This window comes from Amblyomma maculatum, chromosome 9 (genome assembly GCF_055883805.1).
Source record: "Amblyomma maculatum isolate TAMU_Amacu chromosome 9, ASM5588380v1, whole genome shotgun sequence".
NCBI classification, from domain to species: Eukaryota; Metazoa; Arthropoda; class Arachnida; order Ixodida; family Ixodidae; genus Amblyomma; species Amblyomma maculatum.
The window spans coordinates 46,483,692-46,510,376 of NC_139352.1; the positions used below are offsets into that span (position 1 = coordinate 46,483,692).

Here is a 26,685-nt window from a genome sequence, read left to right on the forward strand (position 1 = left end):
CATCATACGAGCCGACGCCACATGCCCTGCTGCTGCCGGTCACGTGCCTTTGTCTTACACGCTGCTTTCGAGTGTTCGAGGTACGGAGTTTGTGACGAACGATGTTTACGTATTGTTTACTTGATTATCGAACGCTTATATTATAGCATTACAGCATTCACTCAGCGATTACTCTCTAAATATAGAGTAGGAAGTTTCTGTACATTTCTTTTAAGCGTAGTTTCTCGTTTACCGCATAATGATTTTTTATTTTCAAGTTTCCTGAGAACCATAAAAGCTAATTCTGACCGCCGGCCAGTAAAGACTAACTTTTTATAACTGCAAGATTGAAATAGTCTTTGTTTTAGAGCCATCATACAAGCATATGTGGCGTACTTGATCTAGAGCATATAAGCAAGATCGTGACCGCTGTGGGTATAAGCAAGTCGGACACACTTCTGCCAGCTTAGTCATTAGAGATCATGAATTTAGCAGTCAAGGTTCTTTAAATTACTGCCTATGTGATAGCTGTGTGAGAATAGGGCTTTTTTTAGCGGAATCAAATGCTGATATTCAATATTAAATCGAATACAAAATAGCGTATAGGTATTAAACGGGTTGAATACAAATCTAGAAATGAACCACCCGAACCGAAAACAAACCTAAAATTCGTGAGACTGTTCGCTAAGTGTACGAATATTCGCACGAAACGAAGAATCACGCGAAACAGTGAAATCGCGTACTCGGGGTCTCTTCGATGGGACTGGAGGACAACTACGTTCGTTGCTGCTTGCCAGGAAGCAAAATACGCATTCAATCATCATCACCTCACTATACCCACTGCAGGGCGAAGGCCCCTTTCATTCAGACGAAGGAAGGTCCACTTGACGAAACCTTGGCTCGACCTGCGAACTGAGCCTTCTGCACCCCTTCCCTTGTTCTGTTTGATATAGTATGCCAGCGTCATTTATACAGGACAAGGAATATTGTATGCGGTATAAAGCTGCAAAATATCATTGCTCCTTCTATGCAAAGCACACTTGCCAGCAGTTACATTGTATGCTAACTCACCCGAAACCGCCGGCGCCCAGCAGCTTCATGGAGAGGAAGTCCTTCATCTTGGGGATGTAATGCCAGAAGGGCGCAATCTCGGCCATGTTCAGCTTATCGGTCTTGGCCACGACCGTGTCGCCGACCCCCATCCAGTCGGTGGGTGGCACCTCAGACACCTTCTCCAGTGACGTGGCCAGTTCTCCCACGATTATCGCAAGCTTGCGGATGTGGTCACCCAAAATCTTGGCGATCTCCGGGGCCCTCTTGAAGGCCAAGTTGTGCAGCCCTGTTCGAGTCGAAAGGGCAAGTCTTGAGAAATTAGTGTGAGCGAATATATACACTGAATACACGCTTTACAAACTGTAAGCCTACCAAGGAGGGATTCGCAGCTGCATTGGTTTTGATTGCGCAGGTATCCAAATATGTGAAAAAATTATGGTCAGGAACTCATTCTCGGAAGTTAGTTGCCCTAAGCTGTGGGTACGCATATATCCAATAAACTCCTTGGTTTTCTTTTCTCTCCTTTAGGATCGGTATGTTTCTCTCAGTTCTGTTCATTACATTTCAGGTAACTTTAAAATATACTAAGTAAAATTGAAGTACTCAGTAACACCGCGAGTGTGAATAGGGGCGCTGTGCGTCTTCACCGCTGAATTGTTGCCATCAAGTTCCCATAGTGTGAGGACGCACCTAACATGCATGCCGTGCACAAGCACCAAATTGAAACGAATTTCCTCCTCTTTGTGTGGCATCCTCTTTCGATATGACCACGTGAACAAAAGCATTGCTTCCGCAAAGGCACACAGTTTCATCTCCAACTCAACTACGCGACGAACTCGCATCCACGCGAAAGATTTCTGGACAGCAAGTGATGACGATAGTTTCTGCCATTTCGTGGGAAATGCAAAATAGAACGAGGAAGGGCACCGGTCTATACGACCCAAGTATTTTCCGGCCTACAAAACAGCAAGGGGTTGTTCCGGACGCTATCACAGGCATCACTTCAAGTCGTAAGAATGTAGTGGTAAACCAGGCCGGTTGGTACATTGCATAACGCTAGCGGCGCAACAGTCACGAGGCTAAAAACCGCGAGATGAATACATTTCTTACATTTAATTTGACGCTTGTCTGCGCAACGCACCGGGCTGGTACTTGGGCCTGATCATGCGAAATTATCTCCTACACGTCGTGTACATGGCCTGCTTCAAAAAGCTTCGTTCCTTTCCTGATGTTTGCTCCTTGAAACAATTTTTAGACCCCATTAACAGCTCTAATCCCGCTTATACAATCGGCGGCACACCGCTAGCAGACAGCATCCCTGCGGAGACTCGGAGGGAGTCTTCATGAAAGGGACGAGGAACCGGCCGCGTGGGACGCTGCACGCAGCCTCTACGGTGGCGGCTCCTAGCGAGTGCAGGGTGCCTATATCGATGATGGCATGTTTGCCCGGGCGTTCGTATTCAGAGTTTGGGTCGTTTTCAGAAATATCGGTTTCTCGGAAAACACCGGAACCGGAAGCCAAACTGGCATGCGGTTTCGGTGTTTTCACCAATCTGATGATATGTCAGGGAGAAAACGACGCTTCTGAAAACAAAGCAAACTCAGAATACCGACCCAGGAGGCAAATCATTGTGCAATCATCTGTATATATAATCCGCAAAAAGTTGCGGGGATTTAAGCCTGCCTTAAAACCTATAGAGCGAAAGCTGGAGTGTTGCAGCGTTAGAAAATCGTCTTTTCAATCCGCGTGCAGTGGTAAGACGCCCGACTACTGTGCCGGAGTTCCCGGGATCGAATCCCGACCTCGGCGGCTGCGTTTCGATGGAGGCGAAACGAAGTGGCGTCCGTGTGCTGTGCGATGTCAGCGCACGTTAAAGATCCCCAGGTGGTCGAAATTACTCCGTAGCCCTCCACTACGGCCCCCCTTTCTCTCTATCCACTTTCACTCTCACCTTCATCCTTTCCCTTACGGCGCGGTTCAGGTGTCCACAGAGCAAGTGTGACAGATACTGCGCCTTTCCCTTCCTATGAACCAACCAACCAAAATCCCTTCCCTTACGGCGCGGTTCAGGTGTCCACAGAGCAAGTGTGACAGATACTGCGCCTTTCCCTTCCTATGAACCAACCAACCAAAATCCCTTCCCTTACGGCGCGGTTCAGGTGTCCACAGAGCAAGTGTGACAGATACTGCGCCTTTCCCTTCCTATGAACCAACCAACCAACCAACACCCACACTTAGTTAGGTCAAGGTCACTTGAAGGTCAAGTTTAGTACCACACGAAGACCGGCTCTATCTATAATAATAATTGGTTCATAAGAAAGAAAAGGCGCTGTATTTGTCACACTTGTTTTGTGGACGCCTGAACCGCGCCGTAAGAGAAGGGAGGAAGGTGAGAATGAAAGCGGAGAGAAAGGGGGACCGTAGTGGAGAGCTCCGGAGTAATTTCGACCTCCTGGGGATCTTTAATGTGCACTGACATCGCACATTAAAGATATCCGGTTCTATCTAGTGTAATAAAGTTTTCGCTTCAAAATTGCTATTTCCACCGCACCTATGAGGTTCTCGGTCGTGTCTCGGACATCCTGGTAGGTGATGACTTGCTTGGTCAGCTTCTCGAGCAAATCTTGAGCAGCGAGCAGCACCTCCTCCTGGCAGAAGTGCTGCAGCGGCTCCCTGTCGAGCTCGAGCTTACTCTCGCGAGTAATGTAGAATTGGAGCAACACCGTGGTGACCTTGGGGATCCGCGGAAACAGCGTGGTGACCACTTTGGCCGCTGTCCTCTTCTTCTCCTCCATGCCTTCGGCTGCGAAAATGAGCCACGTGAACGGGAAGTTCTCCCCTCAACTACCGCTCTGGTCTGGAGACAGCCTGTATAATCTCTGCTATTGCCTAAGGCTTCTCGGAAAACTAGCATTTGCTAGTGAAAGATGGCTATGCAAACTGCTGTTATCTATAGGTAGTAAAATTTACTGATCAGGTTGTTGTTACTGAAGCATTAATCACTGCCTGTTTCTTGTCACCACGTGTTGTCGCTTTGTTCCCAAGAGCACGGCCCGCATTGATCGGCGTGCGCTCAGTAGCTCACGCGATCACGCGATGACTGTCAATCGCGACTAAGCGGGAAAAACGCATTTATCCCCCTATTAAATTAAAATATATATATATTCTGAAAATCTTAACACCGTTTTAAGAGTAAAGGGGCGCTGGAGTGTTCCAAGGCTAACGCGTGAAGCGTGAAGGCTAACAAAGAGGGTTCTACTTAGGTTGAGGACAACGCAGAGGGGTATGGAACGAGAAATGGTAGGGATAACGTTAAGAGATAGGAAACGTGCAGAGTAAGTCAGAGAAATAACTCAAGTCACTGACATTCTAGTGGAAATCAAGAAGAAATAGGCATGGGCAGGACATGTAGCGCGAAGAAAGGATAACCGATGGTCGCTTAGGGTAACAAACTGGATTCCAAGGGAAGGAAATCGTAGTATAGGGAACGGCAGAAAGTTAGGTGGGCGGATGAGGTTAAGTTCGCGGGGGTCAAGTGGATGCAGCTAGCACAGGGCCGGGTTAATTGGAGGAATATGGGAGAGGCCTTCACCCTGCAGTGGGTATAGTCAGGCTGCTGCTGATGATGAGAGGTAAGTCAAGACAGTTCACCAATAGGGTGTTCCATTTGGCTACCATGTGTTGTGCAAGACGGAAGAGGGGCATATAAAAAGCGATAGAAGTGCGGTCGGTCTGAAAGTTACAAACTGTTGTTTGTAGCAGTGTCGTTAGCCCAGTGACGGCTGCCGCGCGTTGCGGTTTCGACAGAACACAGCCGACGTCTTTCAACGACACACAGATGTCATCTGCGCAGCGAAAGATGTTCCACCGTTTAGCATCGCTTCTCTGCTCACAGGATGTTAGTCACGGGACAACGTTACGCCATTAGAGGCGTAAAAATTTATGAAGTGATAGGCACCACTTTGGCTGTGTAACCATCAAAACGAACCGTGAGGGCTCAAACTGAATAGTTCTTTTAACGCTGCGCCATCTTTAATCGAGAAGAGGACCGTTCGTCGTTTATATATTGAATCAGCAAAACATCAGCGATGTTATTTTTTTTTTCAGCATCTCCCACCAATCCGCAGGAATACAAGCATTAGCTTTAGGCCGCTTCCACCTCGCTCAGGACAGAGGTGTGAATGGTAAATATATGAAACCCCAACCTATATAGCCGTAAAAATAAGATCGCACCCCCATACTTCCCTGACCATGTGACCATTGACGTAAAACCTCCAAAGCTCCCCTTCACAGACCAGCGTTACCCCTCAAACTCAGGCTTACCCAGGAACTCCCCTTCAGGGCTAACGTGCAAGCAGAGGTTTTTGTCCCTACTAGCCCTCCACGCGGATATTGGTGCAGCAGTGATCGCTGTCAGCAGCTCGCAGTTGTGTACGATCGTGCGTCAGCGGTTTGCCCTGGTTACTGAAGCATAGTTAGGGGCGAACGGAGCGGACGTGAACAAAAATTGGGATCACAAACGCGGGAGCGGCATTCGTCCTGGGCACTGAAGTTCCGGGTTTCTTTCCGCGTCTTGTTGCGGCCGTGCTGTATCCTGCTTACGGGGTCTTGTCAGACGCGTCTGAGAACAACGCGCTGCAATCAACATTCGGCTCACCCTCTGCCCCTGCTGGTGGTGCCGCCGCCGCCATGCTGTCTGGCGATGTTCACCGACTGGAGCAGGTCAGGCAGCTAGAGGCACCCGTTCCAGCGGCTGTGACTTGACCGGCTTGCGTCGGCGGGGCGACCGTGGATCGCAGGCCTATGGCCGCGCACGGGATGACGCAGGGCGCGTGCTTAAGCTGCTGCCGCGCGGTTGGCAGTGGCGCGAGCATCGACATCACCGTCGTGACCTGTCTTTCTCTCTCTTTCTTACTTCTTCGGACTATTTACTGAACATTTAGCATAGAACTTTATCTCGCTCCTCAATTTTTTCTACCCGTTTCTCCTGGCCTGATCCAGAACTTTGTGATCCCCCGATACAAGGAGGAATGGCCGCATCAGCATCAGCATCAGCATCAGCATCTGGGGTTCACGTCTGGACAGCCGCAAGGAGACGCTGCGGTGGACAGTGATGCGACACAGCGGGATGAGGGGGCTGTAGCTGTGGAGACAACCGAACGACGCCTTGAGAACTGGATAAGGCATACTAGATAAATAATGTTGGTGGCGTTGCGCCATGGCGGGACGGACTCCGTCACAGTAGGGAATTGACTTGGCTAGGATCTTTCTGGTCCATCTGGTAAAAAAGGGAAGCCTCAGTACCAATCCAATCCAATCCAATCCAATGGAACGAAACGATTTCATCTTCATGCGCGTAGCACCGAAAGAGTGCGGGAAGCGGAGAAACGGGAGATCCCGTCTGCCAACATACGGCAGTATTACCTGGATGATGATGATGATCATTAGAGAGCAATGAAGGAGCAACGAGCAAATGGAAAACATCGCGTAAATAGCGATGACGAATTAGTGGAATGACAGTCTAACAGCAATGATTCTCAGAAGAATGGCCAGCTTTCAGTCAGCAGAAGGTGGTGCTCATCAATACTCATTAGCCACTGAGCGGTTGTGTGATGATTGGTGATAGTGATCATGTGAAAGGTGCCAGGTGGCTAATCAAAAAAGAAGGGAGGCATAGCTGTCAAGACCCGAATCAGATCCCATGAAGTCGGTGGGGACACGCAATCGACTAATTTGTAACGAAAAGCCACCGCATGAACGCAGAGAGAAAATGAGATGCGTCAAAAGCAGTCCAAATCAATAGGCGGATGGAACATGCTTGGAGATACGGTTCCGTAGAAGTTAAAAATAATTGGCTCACTGCATGCACATCTCATATTCAGAGGCCACTCGGGTTTGTAAAGGGAGGCGAACTACGCGGCTTTTCGGTGTTGGAGATGTCTAATGAGAGAGCATTAATGACCTCATTCGAAATAAAATTCGGCGTTGTCGCGTTGTCGGGGTCAGCATTGCCAGTTTGTTGTTGTTGTTGGCCTCATAAAAATGGCGCATTAGCGAAAAATCACGGGTATGTATGTATGTGTGTGTGTGTGTGTGTGTGTGTGTGTGTGTGTGTGTGTGTGTGTGTGTGTGTGTGTGTGTGTGTGTGTGTGTGTGTGTGTGTGTGTGTGTGTGTGTGTGTGTGTGTGTGTGTGTGTGTGTGTGTGTGTGTGTGTGTGTGTGTGTGTGTGTGTGTGTGTGTGTGTGTGTGTGTGTGTGTGTGTGTGTGTGTGTGTGTGTGTGTGTGTGTGTGTGTGTGTGTGTGTGTGTGTGTGTGTGTGTGTGTGTGTGCAATTGCGCTCGCGCACATACACACGCATGCTTATACGCAAAAGAATCATCATCATCCTCATCATCATCATCATTAGTCTGACTATACCCACTGCAGGGCGAAGGCCTCTCCCATATTTTCAACTTAACCCGGTTCTGTGCTAGCTGCATCCACTTGACCCCTGCGCAAAAGAATCTCATGCCTGCAAAGAACAAGCTCCAGCGGTCAAGCACACCACATAGGAAATGAAGTCACACCAACGCGTGATGCAATAATGCTAAAACTGGAGCGCCAATGTTCCGAGCTAGCTCTGTGTGCGCATTAAATAATGCATCAGTGATAAAAAAAACTCGCGCATTTAACACGGACACGGACATAGAAGAAGACAGGACGAGAGCTAAACATGAACTGAGGATTTACTTACAAAAAAGGTACATAAAAGCATTTCAGTGGCGCATGCGCACACTAGGTAAAAACCAAAAGCAGAAACTGTTCTTTAGGTACACCTCTTCTTTTCTGGAGAAGGCGATTGAAGGCGCGCTGACACACTTGTCACCTTCCCTGCTAATGTGACACAAGGCACAAGGTTAGGGCGTGAGATATGTGAGGCATATCGCATTAGCAGGGAAGGTGATATAAGTGTGTCAACGCGCCTTCAATCGCCTTGTCCATAAAACAAGAAGTGTACCTAAAGAAGTTTGCCATAATTTCATTAGTTTTTGCTTGTATGTTTTTTACCTAGTGTGTGCATGCGCCACCGAAGAGATTTTATGTACCTTTCTTGTAAGTAAATTAATCCTCAGTTGATGTTTAGCGCTCGTCCCGTCTTTTTGTGTGTCCGTGTCGCTAGTATTTTTAATAATGATGACACACCAGCTAGCCCAGCTTTCTGCCTTGACTGCATACAAGCTGCCTTAGCTCGCTACAGAAAAGTGTATGCTCCTGAAGCTATATAGTCATACAGTTATCTTCAGCTGGGCATAGAAATGTGAATGCCTCTAAAGCTGCTGACTGCAAGCCATATAAGCCATATATATTAGCACTCGTCCTGTCTTCTTCTATGTCTGTGTCCGTGTTGCTAGCCTTTTTATTAAAGATGACACACAAAGTAGCCCAGCTTTCTGCCTTGGCTTAAATGACGCAGCCATGAAAACCAGCGGACCTCAAGACACCTTGTTTTCAACCGTTTGATGGGTTGCATTTGTCGTCCATGATTCTAAGCAGAGAACGGAGGGGTTCCCCGCAAGCCTGGCTTGAGCGGGTTTGCCCTACCCTGTGGCAGAATTATTTACTCGCAAGGTCCGTACAATGGGACTAATGGCACGACTCCACCCGATGCCTTTAATGCATGCCTCCCTCTCTTGAGGCTTTCCTCGAGCTCTCTACGGGCACGGCCCGCTTTTATTTCTCTGCATTCTCTCTTGCGCATTATACAAACCCAGAAACCCTCGCAATCGTCTACACTCACGACGCTGTCGATCACTTTCATTGCCAGCTCGGCGATTCCATTCATTGCGCAAACTTCCGCTGTTGTTCGCCATATTGCGCCTTCCGTAGGCGCTGAACTTCTTTTTGTCGAAAGTGGCTTTTCGCCGCACGACCTGTCCAGCGGAGCGCAAGAAAGGAAGAAAAGGGGGAGGGGGCTACTAGACGAGGTGGTCACCACATTCTGATATTTTAATATTCAAGACTGCTTCAGACCATTACCCTCCTTCCCGTTCACTTTATACAGCTCTGAGCGGAAGGCATATTTTCTAATCGTGAGGCCAAGGCTGAGAGCGGGAGGAGAAGGAGGTCGTAAATAAAGGAAGCCTCGATTCAAGGCCATGGTGGCCTCATTCTTGTGGCGGCCCTTTATCGCCATCGATGCGAAAACGCACAAACAACGCAACAAACAAACGCCACATGTAAATGCGTGGAAAGAGGTAAAGGGAGAAAGAAAAAAAAAAGACGAAACATGGAAGCAAAGGAAAGCAGAATAAGGAAAATTCTCTAGGAAGTCACCGTGTCCTCGTAGTTGAGCAAACCAGACGGAAGAACAGACAAAATAAGAAACTTAGTAGACTCATTGACAAGACACAACGAAAACCGCCCTGGGTGATATTCGAGTCACAATGCGCAAGACTCCAATGCGACTTCGTGTGGCAACGGTCGTCTGCAGACACTACGAAATTGGGGAGCGAAGCTCGCGGAAAAACAAGACAGAGAGACTTGAATCCGGCGCCTATAATGCATCACAGAAAAAAAAAAAAAAAGTGTCTCTCAATGTGGCGGCAGCGGTAGTTCTGACTGCTCCATTATGTACTTATAGATCTTGTCGCGTCGTCGCATACGCGAAGGCAATGCCCAAAGTACTTACCTGTGGTCACTTTCCTAATTGTGTTAGTTTGGAGTCTGGCGTAATTGTCTCGTTGTTCTTTTTCGCCTCTGCATTGCCTAACTGCCGCTTCGTATGTAGTTTTGCGGTTTACTGAGCTAAATGTTGATAGGCTCACTAGCAGTTAAATGGGAGAGGGGTTGCTTTCGGCAGTTCAACATTGCGTAACTGCAAGCGACGCACATGAGCTCTCCGAATCTCCCGCAGGCAGGGCAAGAATTAGTCGACGCTTAATCATTTCATGTGACCTCAAATAAATATAAAAAGAAAATACGCAAGTAAGAAGTGAAAACTGATCCTTCTTTCTATCCCCGGGGCGGTGAACGAGCGAATTAAGAGGCCACGGTGATCAGCAACCAAGCTCGCTTCCCTTTTACAGGACAATCACGCATGGGTGTGTTCCCTCCGCGATTCTCATGACTCTCATAATATATATCTTATTATTTTTTTTTTGCCGTTCCTTTGTGTTTGAGACACTCTTCCGCAGCTGTACGCAGCTACCGCTTTTCGGTCAAAAGGGGCGTGTACTGTAGCGACGCCTTTAGACCATCGCTCTCGGGTGCACTCTCCTTGACACTTAGCGGATGACAGCCGCCCCCGGCCTGCTAGGAAGAGGAAGGGTAGAATATGCTACGCCTACGAAAAGAAATTGAAAAAAAAAAAAAAGAAGGAAGAAAGAAAGAGAGCAACAAAAATGACGCTTTCGTCCTTTAATTCTGACTGCGGGCGAAGGCTGGGCGACACTTCGAGCGCGCTTTAACTCCTCGGGGAAGCCAAGCGGCGACCGATAACGGCGTTACAAACATACAGGGTCGCGCGGTGTCTCCTTTCGTTGACCCGTTTGTTTGGGTGTGTGAGAGCTTAAGGGTGCTTTCGTGGAAAGTGTCTCGCGGCCGTATACTTGACACGGTTTTCGCGGGGAGCCGCGCGCGATCGGTGTCCGCCCCCCGATGGCGCTTGGTGGCGCACTTTTGCACGATGAGGTGAAGAAGGCTAATAGTGCGGGCGGGAGGCGTGAGATTAAATAGGGACAACAGAACGCTGAGAAGAATAGGAAGAAGTGTAAGAATGGTCGCTTTTGTCATCAAAATGAAGGTAGCGAAAAATAATCAAAAGGCGCACACACGAATGAGAAATATACACGGGACAGCAGAAAACGTTCCCAGATTGCCAAAGAAACGTACAGAAGGTTTCTTAAGCAGAGACAAACGAAAAAGCGAATGCGTAATATGAGAGCTTTATAAATGTATATATAGAAAAACAATTATGTACATACAGAAAACACTCGGCGTAACTGCCTTAGGAACAACCTTCCACGCGCGTAGGCGCCCTTGCATCCTATACCATGGAGGAAGGATGATTCCCCCCCCCCCCTCCCCCTCTTTCTTTTCGGTCGCGGACACTAATGGCATCATTGGTGGGGGTGGTGGTTTATTGCGTAATCAAAAATGTTAAATTTTCACGAGCACACACTAACCTCAGACGAATCCATTTGTAGGATAAGATTGAGGAATCTGTCGATTCTGCCCCTTGTGTGGTTTCGGCAAGCGCGTTGGGAGACCATCACTAATAGTGAGGTTCTGTTCATCTGCATTGTGCCCATCTTCCTATCGTGCGCCAGATTCTTGTCACTGGAGAGGACGCAATTAAACACACTGCAGTCTTCACAACCCGTTAGCCTGCCAGTTAGTTAAATGTTGACATACTGAATGCTTTTCTCAGCTACTAAGATGTTTTGCATTCAACCGTATGTACGACGGTCGGTTACGCATCAGCGACAGGAAAAGCTGGTCGCCCAGCGATTCAAATATAGATTACCAAACAGGCAAAGGGGCATCTCGGTGTCGTCGCCTGGTGATACAATGCTCCTTACTGTTCTAAGCTCCACTTTTGATCGGAAGATGGTATCTGCTCGCTTCTCTCTGCCGACCTTGCCTTTATTCCTCCAAGAACGGGAAGCAGGGTGAAAACCGCGCGTGTACAGGCTTGCAGCTGTGTCTGTGCTAAGCAGATATCTCCACATCTTGTCGCCACTTACACTCCCCGCACTCCCCAAACTATCGCCTCCCGCAACCTCGTTTCCACTCCTCTTCATCCTCTTCCTAAGTGTACTCCGCTGCTCTCAGCAGTTCGGTCTTCTGGCGATAAGGAAACGGGTCCCCACCGTGACCCCTCCAGTAAACTTTGACCTCGCGACAACTCTGCGCCCGGCTTTAAATAGACGCCGACAGGCGGCCCGATTCGTAGAGTAGAAACATGCATGCTTTTTGGTGCACCACGAAGTGCGCTTCGTCTCGTGGGTGGGCCCCTCCCCGCCGATCGGGTGCTGATTGTCGTTGCGCTCGTTCATGAATGTTGTGTATCTTCCTCTACGCTGCCTGTCTCGCTGTCGCTAAATGTGGTCGAGATTAGCAGTCCCGCCTGTCTCCCGTTACTCGGTGATCGGAAACAGGCCGACCGCGAGTCGTATATTATCCGGCGCCTGTCCGCCGTCCCGGCATGCTGCCTGACGCGTGAAGCTCTGTAAATCATAGACCGCACTGCAGCTCGAGACTGCGAATTTTTTTCTTTGTTTTGAAGCCTGAAGCACAAAAAAGGCAGGAGCGTGAGAGGTACACATTCCATTCCAAATCCGATTTTATTTAGAGCACGGGAGCATATAAAAGAAAAAAAAAAGAGCCCCAAAAACGGCGAAAAAGAAGAGACTCGTAACGCGCTCATGCCATGACCATCGAAGAACGCGATTTTCTTATCGTGACAAATCCATCGACGATGTATCCACGCCCACAGCTGCATACTTGCCAATCATACGTGCCTATATATAGACTATTCAATGTGTATGCATCGATCCCTGCTCCTTGCCTCAACAGAGCAGTCCCCGAAAAGTGGCTTGCAGGTTCTACTAGGCAGTCATAGCAGTGTTCAGACAAGTTCTGCTAGTCTTTCATTAAAATATCTTCCAGTTTGCCCTGTGTATACTGCCCACAAGTCAAAGGAACACGGTATACCAAACCGTTTAGACCTGACGCCTCTCATCCCAACCGCGTCTCGGAGTCTTTGAAAGAGACAAGTTTCGGATGAACTTTTACTCATTGCCAGGCAAATTAAGCAGGTGCCTCTTCCCCCCCTAACCCTCCCCCTTCCCACCTCCGCTTCCTTCCGTTACACCCTTTCATTTTGTTTTTGCATTAACTATGCCTTTCAAAAAAAAAAAACAGTTAAAATCAGCGTTTTGATGCCTCGCTTTCCTTCATCGGGGGGTTTCGACATCGCTGGTCCTTGTATTTTTTTTTTTTCCGTGCTACAAAAAGCGTTGATTCACCAACTAGCCGGATCAGTAACGCTTGAAATTCACTTATATTGCTAACGCCCGCTATAAGTTAGAACATTTAAAATATGATCACACTTTAAAAACGTAACCTATTTCAAACAGCAGGGAGTCAGTTAAAGTGAGACGCTTCCTGCCTCTGTCATATTGCTCTTGCGGTATCATCAGTGAAGCCCAGGGGATTCACTGCTACCTAGGTCAGCATTCATAATTATCATTCAATCATTCCCCTTGCCTGTTATGAGTGATTCGGCTGAAATTTGTTTGAAATAAAAGAAAAACTTTCTTTTTTGACTGTTTTCAGCAAATGTAAAAATGTAAAAAATTAAACTGGAAGTACTTCAGTTAACACACATGTCCTAATGCCTTTCAGCACGTAATTAAGGCCTACATGATTTTCAAGTCAGATGGTTTTATCGACAAACATCTTGATGGCGAAAAGACAAACCACCAAGACTATAAGATCAGAGTCATTTGATATGCTGCTTCAATCCTGCTTCACGTAGTTGATATTTACATTAACCAGCCACTAATAAAATTGCTTGACCGGGCTGTAGCCGTCGCTTCAGTCCTCTGGCGCGGCTCACAAGAATGCCAGCAGCAAAAGGACTCTAATTCCTTTACTTTGTAACCAGCCCGTCTCCGACTCTTTCACCTTTCAGATGGCAACCGTGGCATACATGAAGCAGTATGATGCGCTCTTCTTCTGTACATCCTTTGTGCTGAATTGAAAAAAAGAAGACGCTTATTATTAAAGAGCCGGACCTTCTTTCCAAGCCCAGAGAGCCGTACGGCTGTACGTATCGGGTTGGGAAGTGAGCTTGGCCTCTTGGTCGGCCTTTTTCACACGGATGCGATGTCATGGCGGAGTTCACACATTCCGAACCCCGCACCACCACCACCTCCGCCCCCTCCTTTCAGAAACGCCGCCTCTCAGACGCGTGGTGAGATATGCCAAGTATTTCTTACCCGCTGCCCTTTCTCCCCTCTCCCGCCCCACATCTGAACCCCTCGACAGCAACCCCAGCTGTCTCGTATACTACGGCTGGCTCCCTCCTGCCGCATTGAATACAAAGCAAGGCACGTTTTCTCAGAGGCCTCCTTGGAGCCGTCTTTGCAGGGGGTGTGTAGGAGAAAGAGGATGGGTAAAGAGAAAGGGGGAGGGGCTTTTCTTGTTCGTTTCGTTCGTTCCGCAGTAGGAGGCGAGCGATTTTTACGTTCTGTCTGCCAACTCACTTGCGCAGCAGCATTTGTCAGAGCGAAAGAGCTTTTCATTAGAAGATGACTGCGAAAATCGTCGAGTTCCGACTCCAGAAATGCCGCGCACCAAGTCGATCCAAAATTGGCGGCAAAATCATGCACGGGTAAATAATTGTCGCGAAATCTCAGCCATGTGCATCTTTTATCGAATGTTCGACGTTCCCTAACTCTGACAAACATCGTCTAGTACCCTCGGAAAAAAAGTAACCATCGCTCATGCACTCATTTTAATCAGGTGTAAGATTAAGGCGCGAATTACAGGCCGTGCATAAAGTAAGCTAGCGTACAAGGCTTTTTCTTGGGTTCGTGCAGTGCAGCTCCTTCACGCGTGTCTTGCTTCCAGGATTAAAAACAGGAGACGTTGCATCATCACTGACTATAATGCGTGCACTGCGGCAAGAAGGTATTTCCCATTGATGCCAAAATAGCCCAGTTTGCAACAAAGTTGACATCCACACCTTCCCATCTTAGCCCTTGCCAACAGGTTCACGGAGAGGTAAATTATGTATTTTCGGGTTGGTTGAACAGCGAGCATGTTCTCCAAGGTCTGTACAGCGAAACAGCCCTACGTTCTGCAGCAGCGTCATGGTGAGTGCGGCAACTTCTGAGATGCTGCGCGGTTTCAGAATCATAAAAAAGAGGAGCGTTGTCGGCAGGGGGTGAGAAACTGAGCATATGTCAGGGCTAAAATAGTGCAGATGAGAAAAGATGGAAGGGCAGGAGCAAGGATGGGGGGGGGGGGGGGGGGGGGTTGTGGCCTCCCGTGGTATGACGTAACATATCCTCCCGGATTCTTCTCATGCTGTGGTGAGAAGAGAACGACGCCATGGGTCAGATAGGCGTAGCTTAGTGCCTGCCTGGCGAACTATTTGCTAAGGTAATAACACACTCATCAAGTAAATAGTGTTACTAGTGCGCAGTAACTGCGGGGTTTCATTTAAACTGTACGCTATTCTTTGGATGTGTCGTCGCTGTAGGCAGAAACTACTACTAGACACAAAAATTTCGGAGGGGCATACGCTCACAGAAGAGTTTAGTAAACTCTTGTGCTTGAACTCATAGCTGTCAAAAGGTTAGATCAATTAAATACTCAACCGAGCGCTTCTGGTAGTGTTGCGCCGAATGTCGTTTATCCCGTGATTTGTGTTAGTGTTCACAACAGTGTGAAGCACAACCCCAAAACAACCAGGCCAATTAAATGCATTACAGAAAGCTTGACGACTTATGCAGTAAATTACGATGGAAGTCATTACTTTGGTTGTATCGTTACGCAGCGTGTACACTACATTATACTCTCACAACAAATGCACTTTTTTTCTCCAAAGATATTTCTCAAAATTCGAACTATGCATGCTGCTTTAAAAACGAAATAGAAAGTATGCTGGAGAAATAATAAAACTTCATCACGTACAATACGGAACTGATCTTATGCATAAAATAAAACGCCTTATCCAGCACACGGTTCCTGTGCTTAAGTATATATAACTGCAAAATTTCATTCCGAACGTACCGCACAAAACCTCCTGTACAAGACCATAATGCTGTCCTAGAACTGAAGTCCCAGTGCTCATAGTCATAACTAATTGGCGCGGAAACGTCGGAACCGGATGTCACTTCAGTTGCCACCACTTCCGGTTCTGGCGTCTCCACCAATCATATAAGGGCGAAGATGACGAAAACTGCACTTTTGATATGGTGGCTGCCATACTTCTGAAACCGATACAGACTGGGATAAGGACCCTGTTGTTGCAGTTCATAGCATGGCAGGTCAGTTTCATCAGACACCGTTTCCTACCAAGCCTGATTACTCTTGATTAATTCGATCTCGGGATCTTCGAAGACCACTCCTGACATGCGAGAGCGGCGGTTTGTAATATTGGAGAGTTAACAAATAATTTACATTATGGAAATAATTACCAAAAACAATTTTGATTTCAAATTACCGCATTTACGTGCGTAATGAACACCCACGCATAATGAGCTCACTGCACACTTTACTTTTCACGAAGAGGTTTTTTTTATCTCTCGAGTGATGACCGCACACCATTACTTTTTCCGCATATAGTATGCTGCTGATGATGATGGTGAATCACAGTGGGCGGCTTTTATGTGAACGGCATAATCACATAAAAGCCGCCCACTGCGATTCACCATCATCATCAGCAACGTATACGAAGTGTATTTCCCCGTAAACGAAGCTTTTAACAAGTCAGAAAAGGGCGAAAAATGAAATACAGGGGTCGAAACCATCGACCCCTTTCGCAAATAAACTGAGGTATCTATAGGCATTCTTTTCAATTGCGAATCACTGAGGCTATGCTGCATCGCCCTTCTTTTGGCGTAGCCGTTACGACCTTGATACAAGTGACGGAACAAAGCTAAAAAATCAATTTCTGCTGACAACATTGGATGGAATTGTTATGTTTCCGTTTCAGATCTGCACCGTTGTTGCTTGCAGCTCCAGAGTTTTGGTCCTCTCTTTATCTCTATCTCTCTCTCTCTCTCTCTCTCTCTTGCCGAGTTGGGAAACTGAAAAGCGTGGGTGCTTCGCGCGGAGTCTGCGCCCAGCCAAACCACCGAAGTTGTACACGTAGAAGATGAATAGGAGTGAGTTAGCGCACGCAGGTGTAAGCGCGCGCGCGCACGCACACACGCACGCACGCACACGCACACGCACACGCACGCGCACGCGCACACGCACACACACATGCATTCACAGGCCGTCACGCCATTCTACAGCTTTTGGGTTGCAGCCAAGTGTGAAAATGGTTTTCCGACCGTGTACAAAACTGAGTTGTCCTGGATCGCGTGGACTCAGTACGGCACGGGCCACCCTTAGCACAACGCGGAGCAAACTTTTCGACTCATTAAGCCTCCCACGAGTCAAGAAAGCTGCATTCTTGTTGGAGCAGTGGGGGGCAGTTTGAACTCGTTTACGTATAGGCAGGAATTTCGATCCAGTACTGCATTTCGTGAGCGTGAATTTACAATGCACAATAATTACTTTTTCGCTATGTTAACAAATAAATGTATCTGAATTTAAGTAAGCTTCCAAATTACTTTTGTCGGTTATGCAAAATAGCTCGGCGTTTTCATTTTTCCCTTCCTTTCTTCATTAGTGGGCACGAAGTACCAAAGGTTACAGGAGCATAATTAACCTGTTAGGCAATTAAAGCTGTTTTGGGACACAACGGAGCCGTACGTGCGTTGTCCGACGGGTTGGAACGCCGTCCCCGCTTTACTTCCATCCGAGGCGAGGAGACTACAGGGAGAAAGGACCACGCCAGACATACCACCTCAGTCGAAGGCACTAAAGGGAGAAATGACCATTCAGAAAAGGTAGTAACAAAAAGCTGATGTACAGCCTCGGTCAAAAGCCTTCAGGCCACATATGACTTCAGTTTCGTTCGTCAAGACACGTCTTGCATCCCCGCCGCTTTAAATCTCTCTTTAATGAGAGCCTAAAGAAGTCAACTCTAAAGTTTTGTTCTGTCTTCCTTCTTGGTAATTATCCGCATGTTATTATTGAACCCAATTCTTCTATGTATAATTCGCCGACGCCCAGCAGATGTCTCATAAATGAATTGGTTGTGTTTCGAATTTGGCTTCAAGAGCTGACCAGTGAGGATGACGTGAGTGAATTTAAATAATGAAGCAACGATTATATTGGAGTTTTCGTGCATCAGTTGACTTCATCGAAGATAACGTTCTTTCATAATCTTCATCATTTGATATAATTTAATGAATAATGATATAATGATAATAGCACAATGTACTGTAATTGTATGTAATTTAATGTAAAGTACGTAATATCACAGACTAAAAATCAATATCGACAACACCACCAACAACAAAACTTTATTTATTGGTACCTTAAATGCCCACTTGGGGCGTTGGGGGATATGATGCATAGCCGGCGTTTCAGACCGAACACCACGATTGAACCATTTAGTTATAAACTATATAATGCGGGTAGGCAAATTACTTGCGGCCACACGTGTGTACTAACGTCTTCCGCATCCTTTCGAGGAATAAAATGCACAGCCTATAACTAATTGTTCCTACTTCTTCACGTAAGGCAAAGTGGTGGCAGGAAGGTAAGTTGGGGTTGAAGGAGCGCAGACGGAGCTGAGAAAGAATGGATGAGGAGGAGGAGGAAAAGGCGGGTTGTGTCGGAATGACAGGCATGACTTACGGGGTCGTAAAAGGGCTTCAGTTTCCGCTGCTCTTCGGGAGGACCGACAGTAGTGGCTTCGGAATGAACCTAACTAGCTGGGTGCGGCCCCATGCACCGCAGTTTTACTGTTTTCCATCTACTCTGCTATCTTTCTTTCTCTTGCTTTATGCAGCTTTTCTGGGGTGTACTACTACAAGCAAATACCAGCCGCATGCAAACTTGGCGTCTTTAGACATCCCTTCCTGCTTTCAGTTCGAGTGAAATGTCTTCTTTTTGCGGTATTTGCTTGGATAGTGCTTCAGTATTGACCTTGGCCGCAATCGGATACCACGTCGCGCAGTAAAGAAAGTTGGGTATACGTCCACGGTTGGAACAGCGTACTAAATGCAGATATATAGACAGCTTGTTTCAGCTGAGTCTCCCCTTTGTCCCTGTTTGCTGCTCTGTTGTTCCGTCTTGAATTTGACACACTCATGCCTTTCACTCAAATGAAACTATGGCCAAACATTAATGAATTCGATTTATTCCTTCTACAAATTCTTCGCTGACGTCAACATGCTTCAATAATATTTGTTCCTCGGTTGTTTATGGTTTTTTTTATTGCTTTATTGCATTATTTTGTACGGTGCTTTTTAGCACGCTCATATCATTTTCATTATATTTAATACATTTAAGAACCAGTGGGTGTCACATGGCATACGACTTTTTCAGAGATTGAGCATTAAATGGTTTGGCTGAACCTGAATCGCGTGACAGGGCCCAGGACAACGGTCGAAGATGATCAACATCATTCAAATCAATCGCCACGCTTTCATTGCCTATATGTTTTTTCTCGTGTAAATGTGCTTGATCTGTTTTCTCTTTTCGCATGTAAACCCGAGAGTAGCCTATGTATACGAGAGCAGATCGCGGTAGGCGTTTCCTGCTTCTGCAATGGATAGTAACACAGAATCGTCAGGGGCAAACAATAATGGTACGTGACAGTCACTGATTTGCAACTGAACTACAAAGCTGCAGCTATTGCATTCTCTTCATATGATCCCCAACTGCAGTTATTGGGTCCAATAGGCCTTTTGAATTGCTACGAGTGTCACTTGCATTTAGGACCCATCCGCTTCTTAAAGAAATTGGTTTGCTTTGGTTTGGGGAGTTTAACGCCTCTCAAAGCGACTCAGGCTATGAGAGACGTACCATAGTGGAATACTCCTGAAATTTCAACCCCCTGGGGTTCGTTAACGTGCACTGACATCGCACAGCACACGGACGCCTTGCTTTTCGCCTCCATCGAAAAGCGGCTGCACCGTAAGAAACGTAATTCCACACAAGGCGTAAAATTGTCGCGTTGAATTTATGGGCCTCTGTGTCTCTAATACACCGTTATTCGTTTCTTTTCGTAAAATGCCGTGTAAACGACCACACTCTGATGAAAGTTGACAAATATCTTGAAGGTTTTATTAATGGCAACTTTATTAGGTTGCAGAGCAAAAAGGGCATCCTTGGACTACAAAGCGCTGCGTAGCTGTCAAAAATAACTAAAACTAATTAAGTCATTAAGCCGTAAAAAGAGAATCAAGATACACCAAGTTGAGCAGCGGAGCTAACCATTTGCACCAATATACCTCTTTAAAGCATTATCTCCTGTTTAGAGGTTGCAAGCATTGCTAAGTAGGACAGGTGTTCTATATGATATAAAAAGTAGCGATGTCCGTGTGCACCGGACGTGTAGGAGATGAAACGATTCATAATCTCGAATGCTCAGCAGCCACTGGCATTCTCCGATATTGCCGATGAACATTCAAACAACTCGATCACCAAAAAACTTTACCTACCGCAGTTTCGATCTGACGGCATTTGATAAGAAGTATATAAGCAAAAATAAACGAGCCAACGGAAGCCACTTCTCTTGCTACGAGATATGACACAAAGATCCGTTCTCCGTTCCACAAACATCCGCCGCATAAAACGCGCCCACTGTGATGCTTCTCATCAATCATCTTAATATGGTCAGAAAGAAAGGCAAGAGAAGAGAAGAGAACAGGAAGGTGCCGCTTTTATAACCAGTCTCCTTTACTAGAGTGGTATAGAGAAATCCGGCGGCGGCTAGTTCAAAGCATGCTCGCCTCTTTCGGGCCGGTCGGTTTCAGAGGAGAGATTCCTCGGGGCTCCGGTGTTTGTCTAATGAGTACTTCGGGAAAGACGCTCTCGGTCGCGGGTGCATTGTTGGAGCTGTCGCTGACGTGATTTATGATGGGGTGGCATTTTCGTTTGCCGCTGGTCTGCCATTAGCGATCCCTTTAGAGCCGTTTGCCTGCGAGCTACAACCGAACGCAGCCTATACGGAAGCCATCGCGTACTGCCGAGCTTACTGGATTGTATTCTTTCTTTCTTTCTTTCTTTCTTTCTTTCTTTCTTTCTTTCTTTCTTTCTTTCTTTCTTTCTTTCTTTCTTTCTTTCTTTCTTTCTTTCTTTCTTTCTTTCTTTCTTTTCATACCCAGGAATTTTGATCATTTTGTTTAAAAGGTTCTCAGCGTAATTTTTTTTCTGATATTGGTATAACTTCACGATAACGTTTATCCACCCTCAGGAGTCAGGAGGCTTGTAGTCTTTTGCTACCACAGTTCAAACATGCGCCCGTTGTTTTCATGTGTCAGCCTTACTGCTTTTTGCCGTACCCGCATCCGGCAATTAACCGGCTGTGACGCCCGCAGATTCAATTCGAAATCAATGAGAGATCAATGTGTACGTCCAGTAGCGGACGTACGCTCTGTTCTATTCCACTATTCTGTGGAAGTCATGATGCCGACTGTGATCATGCACCACGGTCGGTCGAGTTAAGACTGAGCTACATGTGCACGAAAAAGAGAGCGACGCGATGAGGATCGACAGCCCGAAGCGACGGCAACGCGAAACGGCGACGACGCTCTATGTTGTTGGCATAGTACACCGTAAAACTTTTTTGCAAATGCAACAATAGTCGTAACAATTGCAAGAATTGAAGTGTTTTCTACCAAATGCAAAATAAAATGGATGTACAACACACCGTATCGAATTTGAAACACTTAACATGTGTTAACGTGCGCTGTACGAGTAGTCACGTGACCATTTGTGTTTTTTTTTCTTCTTTTTTTTTTTTTTTTGCTTGAGATTAGACGGTCGTTGAACCCCTAGCAATTCATCATTTTGCGTACAAAGCGATAAATTTACGCAGTAACACACAATCGCAATGCAAACTTAATAAATAAATAAATAAATAAATAAATAAATAAATAAATAAATAAATAAATAAATAAATAAAACAGAAAGCGTGCGAAATGAACGGCAGTGACGTATGCTGAGCGTTCATGATGTTTGCTGATCGCGCATTCACTTCCGGGCGAACGAGCGAAACTTTCTATTCCGACAGGACCGAGCGCCGAGCCAAACAACGCATGTATTTCTGCTCGTGCGAAGGCTTCGCGCGACGCTTACCACCATCGCGTTCGCGTGAGTTTTTGCGTGCATGTAGCTCAGCCTTTATGACACGACGGCCAATGCGCTTTGCACCAATCAACCATGTCATGACTATCGGCGGTAATGAGGAGGGCACACGGTGTGAAGATTTTTGCACGCGCTTTACATTGCGCGGTTCCTTTATCGTAGCATTAGACCTTCTCGGCATGATAAGCGGTGTTCAGAGTTGGCCCTTTCGTCATTAGAGTTATTAACGCGAGGTAATGTGCAAGGTTAAGAACGCTGAGAAGCAAGAACAGATTTAAAGGCCCTTCGCAGTGAAGCTAGTGAAGCTGAAGTTCCGACACTCTGTAGTACCGGCTAACGCCCCTGGAGGCCGCCAGTTGTCCTTGTGTCGAGCGGCGAGTTGAAAGCGGAAAAGCAGTTTTTCCGCGCAGCTCGCGCTCCCCGAGTCGTTTGCGGTGCGTGGGGAGTGGCAGGTGACAGACGAAAAGAAAAAGCAAGACAGATAACTGAAAGAAAAAAAGAAAAAAGAAAAGGACCCGTGGATACTCTACCCCACCGAAGCGGAATGCGTGGTGCGAAGCAATGGGAGACCGACAAGAATGTGTACCTTCCCTCCCTCCCCGTCTCGGCACCCAAATACACGGAAACACTGCGGCTCTCTCCCATTCAAACGTTCGCCTACGGCGGATGCGGTCTCAGGAAAAAGGACACAACGTGAAGCGCGACGGGCGCGTCTTTTTCGCGCAGTGTCGTTTTTGAACTCTTCCCACTCTTGGTCTTGCCCCTGCCAATGGGCAGTGTCTGTTTGTTTTGGTCGTTCTTTCTTTACTATTGAGCTAGAAAACACGGCATTCGTCTCCCTTTTCGGCGGCTAAGTGGCCGCGGAGAATGAATGGTCGCCGGCTGTCCAAAAGGGGGCGGTATTACTTTGGCTACTCGGCTCGACAACTGCCCGACTGCGGTGCCGCCTTCTTGTTTTCGTTCGCTTACTATATTTTTTTTCTTCTTTTGCCGCTCTGTTCCTTTCTTTCTTCGAAGCACCTTCGGTTTTCATTTTGCTTCCGCGGCTATTCCTTTGTATGCCTCATTCGAAGAAATGTGGCACTGCCCTTGACCCTTCGTGGAATGGGAGATTGCCGCTGGCTGCTGAAGGAGAGGACACTGCCCCTTCAGTTTGCCTTCTTCCGGCAGATTTTTCTTTCTTTCGTTTTTCCTTTTTTAATACTGGCTTTTGGCAACTCTAAGCGAATATCGTACCATTATACTTGTCGGTAAGTTGTGTAGTGAAGCTCATTGTCGTACGCAGCTATGATTTTCATCGTAAATTTATCTCCCATACCTCGCACAGGTCGGGAACGTCAGCCGTGGCTTCCTTTGGCCAAACATTCTTTGCTCAAGTAAATACAAATCTTCGTTAATTAGCAGCGTGTATACAATCTATTTCTGTTACATTTCCAGGGAAAAAAAGAAAACGATAAATAAAGGTCAGCACGGCTTTCTTGTAACATTAATAAAGAGGGGACGTTACAATCACCCCTTAAAAAGCGTCTCGAAAATGGGCCGATTAACCAGCCCATCATCATGGAGCAAGCATCGGTACTCGTTAACTCAATACGAAAATGGTTAACTGTATGACCACAGACAGCTCGGGTTCTAATCTATTAATTTTTACCCGATATCAATTTCTTCCGATGTTTTCATTGGTGCAGCTACGTATCACATTGAAGGACTCTGGTATCACGTAACAGTCACCAAAGCTGCAGAGCCATGCTTCACGTACCCTCTGGGGCCGAAGTTGTCATTCAGCAACACCAGATGGCGGTAACAGTCCGTCACCCATTTCTTAGCGATCACAAAGTTTTTGCGAAGAATATACCAATCTCATGCGCTGGGGCTATAAATAGGCGAGAAAAGGAGAGACAAGTGCCTTTTCATACTAACGGGTGCATGCTCGTTAGTATGAACCACATAACTTACGGACAGATCATGCCTCACTTTTCAGTGTATTTGTGCGCGGAGCTCATTGGGGTCGTGTGTTCTTTTTGGGTGTGGGAACCGATCACAACAGAAGCCATTCAGTGCTTCGCTGTATTGTCAGAGCAGGGCGTCTCGGAAATGGAAAAGGACAAACCTCTTAGCGATGGCCCTTTAACGTTCTGGGGTTCCATACTTTGCAAGTAGCAAGATTCTCGTAACAGTGGTCGATGTGTCTTTTTGTTTGCCTTAGTAGATGAATAGCCCTGGAGGAATACGTGTTCTTCTGAAGCCATTCGTCGAATGGGACTGCCAGTTCGCGGGGTGCGAGCTTGTATTAAGCAAAGAGGTTGTTCACACCGTGGGACGCTATCATGCGACTCCTGTTGGCCGCTTGTAACAGCACTCCAATTATTTTGAATATACTAGCGAGAAGGACAATGACCTGGTGTTCTCAAAATTCGATCTAATGTCCCGTTCAACGCGCCCAGCTATGCAGATACTTAGAAGGAGACCTGAATCGTAAAGTTTGGAGTGGCATGTTTGGTTCACGAGGTTTAACGACCTAAAGCGACTCACATGCTGTGAAAGACGTTGTAGAGAGCTTCCGATCATTTTCTCCTCATAAAATTATTTAATTTACATTGACATCGCACATTAAACATGCGTCTTGCGTTTCCCTCCCATTTAAGCACTGTCTCCAAGTCCGCGGTAGGGGTCGAACCTGGGTCTGTCGGCTCTGTAGTCGAGGGTCTAACCACAGAACCTCGGGATAAATGGCAGTTTTTATTACCACTTTCTTTTTTCGTCTTTTTCTCCAGTTGGCTATTACAGACAGTTATATTAATGAACAGTTGTCAGAAACTAAAACGTATGCATTATCTCTTTGCATTCAAACTATATCGGATCCTTTGTGTACGTACTCAAAAAAATGCTGTTTTCGTTTCTACGACGTCAACGATGTCCTGATGTTGGAGGCGGGCAATACTTGATATTGGCCGGAAATACGGTCAAAATGCTACGTCCAAGTCGAGGTATACATACGGAGGGACCCAAATGAAAACAGCTACTTCTTTAGTTGATCGACTTTATTGGTTAATTGATTGACTGACTTCTGAAATTCATTGTTAAAAATACGACTGGTTACAACTGTTTGATGAAGGACTTGGTAAATCGCAGCATATATGCTAGAAAACGGCATGAATCACTGCTGATGTTGGAGACGGGCAATACTTTGATATTAGCCAGAAATACGATCAAAATGCTACATCCAAGTCGAGGGGGACAGAACAGGTACATACGGAGGGACCGAAATGAAAACAGGTACTTCTTTATGATCGAATTTATTGATAGGTTGATTGATTAGTTGATTGACTGATTTCTGAAATTCATTGTTAAAATACGACTGGTTACGACTGTTTGATGGAGGACTTGGTAAATCGTAGAATAAATGCTAGAAAGCAGCATGAATCTATGATAAAAGACATCCCGCCGTTTTATGCTTCAAGCACTACGTAGAAAGCATACCACATTTCGTTGGTTCCAATTTGTACGATATCTTTTTATTGCGCGGCCTTTGTGTTCCTCCGCAGTTTTATACTGCAAAAACATTGTACTAAGCATCCACGGAAGAACCATTTTGACACAGCTTGCATTGCCGCCTGGTTGTATGCCGGACTGCAATCGAAGGCTACCTCGAAGCCGACGTTAGAAGGGCCCCGGCCGAAACACGGGATCCCAGTTGTCCACTTTTGATCCTTGCGCCGCTTTCTCCTCTTTGCTGAAAGCACTACTAGCGACGAAAGACAGCGCGCAGAATGCGAAAAACCTTCAGGAAACCCGTGGACGATCCCATCAACGCATGCGTCTCCAAAACGAACGACGGTCGTTCCCCTGAAAAGGGCCAACGCCCTCTCTCCCCGCCTCGGGTGGGCTATGCTTCGCGAGAAAGAGAGGGGCGCGTCCTTTTGTCCCGCTTCTCTTCCGGGAAGTCCTTCCCTTCTTCCAACGGAGGGAGGCATTGGCTTCATGAATGGGATTCCCGCTGTGGATGCTTGGAAAAACAGGTTGCAAGATGGACCGCGGAAGGAGCGAAGAAAAACTAGCGACGGCAACAAAACACTCTGGGAAGGGGGAGCTTTACGAACTTTCTGCGACCGCTGCGAGTTTCGTTTGACGATGCGTGCTATTTGCTTTGCGTGCAGTGCAGAGCTGTGCAGAGAGAGAAATGTGGAAAAGCCGAGGGGGATCTTAACGGCGACAAGGGAGGGGGGGATTGCTTGTAGATAATTCCCGCGGCCAGAAGGGGAGGGGCCGGAGTAAGGTGAAGGGAGGTTAAGCGAAGGCGTAAAGGAACGCCGGACTTAAGCTGGATACATTTCTTTTTTTTTTTTTTTTTAACCGCCTCCTTTCGCCTTTCCTCTTCGAGAGGTGGCAATGGTACACGTATGTTTCCACTTACACAGGGAGGCTAAGAGGGCGCGAAGGGGTTCTTCCGGAACATCTTGTTTCCACTTTGTACACGCTTTAGGAGCTTGCCGTTGCAAATTTCGTCCTGCTTTTTTTTTTTTTCTCTCTTAGTGAGGTCAAGGGTCGGGACACTCGCCTCAGCTTTGGATTGAGAGGGAGAGGAGGGGGGGGGGGCACTAGCAGCAAAGTCGCCTAACTGGTTAAGTTGATGTTGCCTTGCGTTTTGTTGTTGATGTTTTTCTCCCTCCGTTCCGGACATCGTCACTTTCCCCGCGCTACCGCGAGGACCTCCTTAGTGGAT

At 46.8% G+C, this 26,685-nt stretch overlaps 1 protein-coding gene across 1 annotated transcript in view; it reads right to left on the reverse strand.

Annotated features, from left to right (window-relative positions):
• Positions 1–3,830, reverse strand: part of LOC146178987 (uncharacterized) — a 20,119-nt gene extending 16,289 nt beyond the window's left edge. The window contains exons 1-2 of the mRNA XM_084580091.1: positions 3,585–3,830; positions 1,051–1,318 (exon numbers count right to left, since the gene is read on the reverse strand). Of these exons, the coding sequence (XP_084436217.1) occupies positions 1,051–1,318; positions 3,585–3,828 (512 nt within the window). The 5' untranslated portion in view covers positions 3,829–3,830. The remainder of the gene's footprint in view (positions 1–1,050; positions 1,319–3,584) is intronic.
• Positions 3,831–26,685: the final 22,855 nt, after the last annotated feature.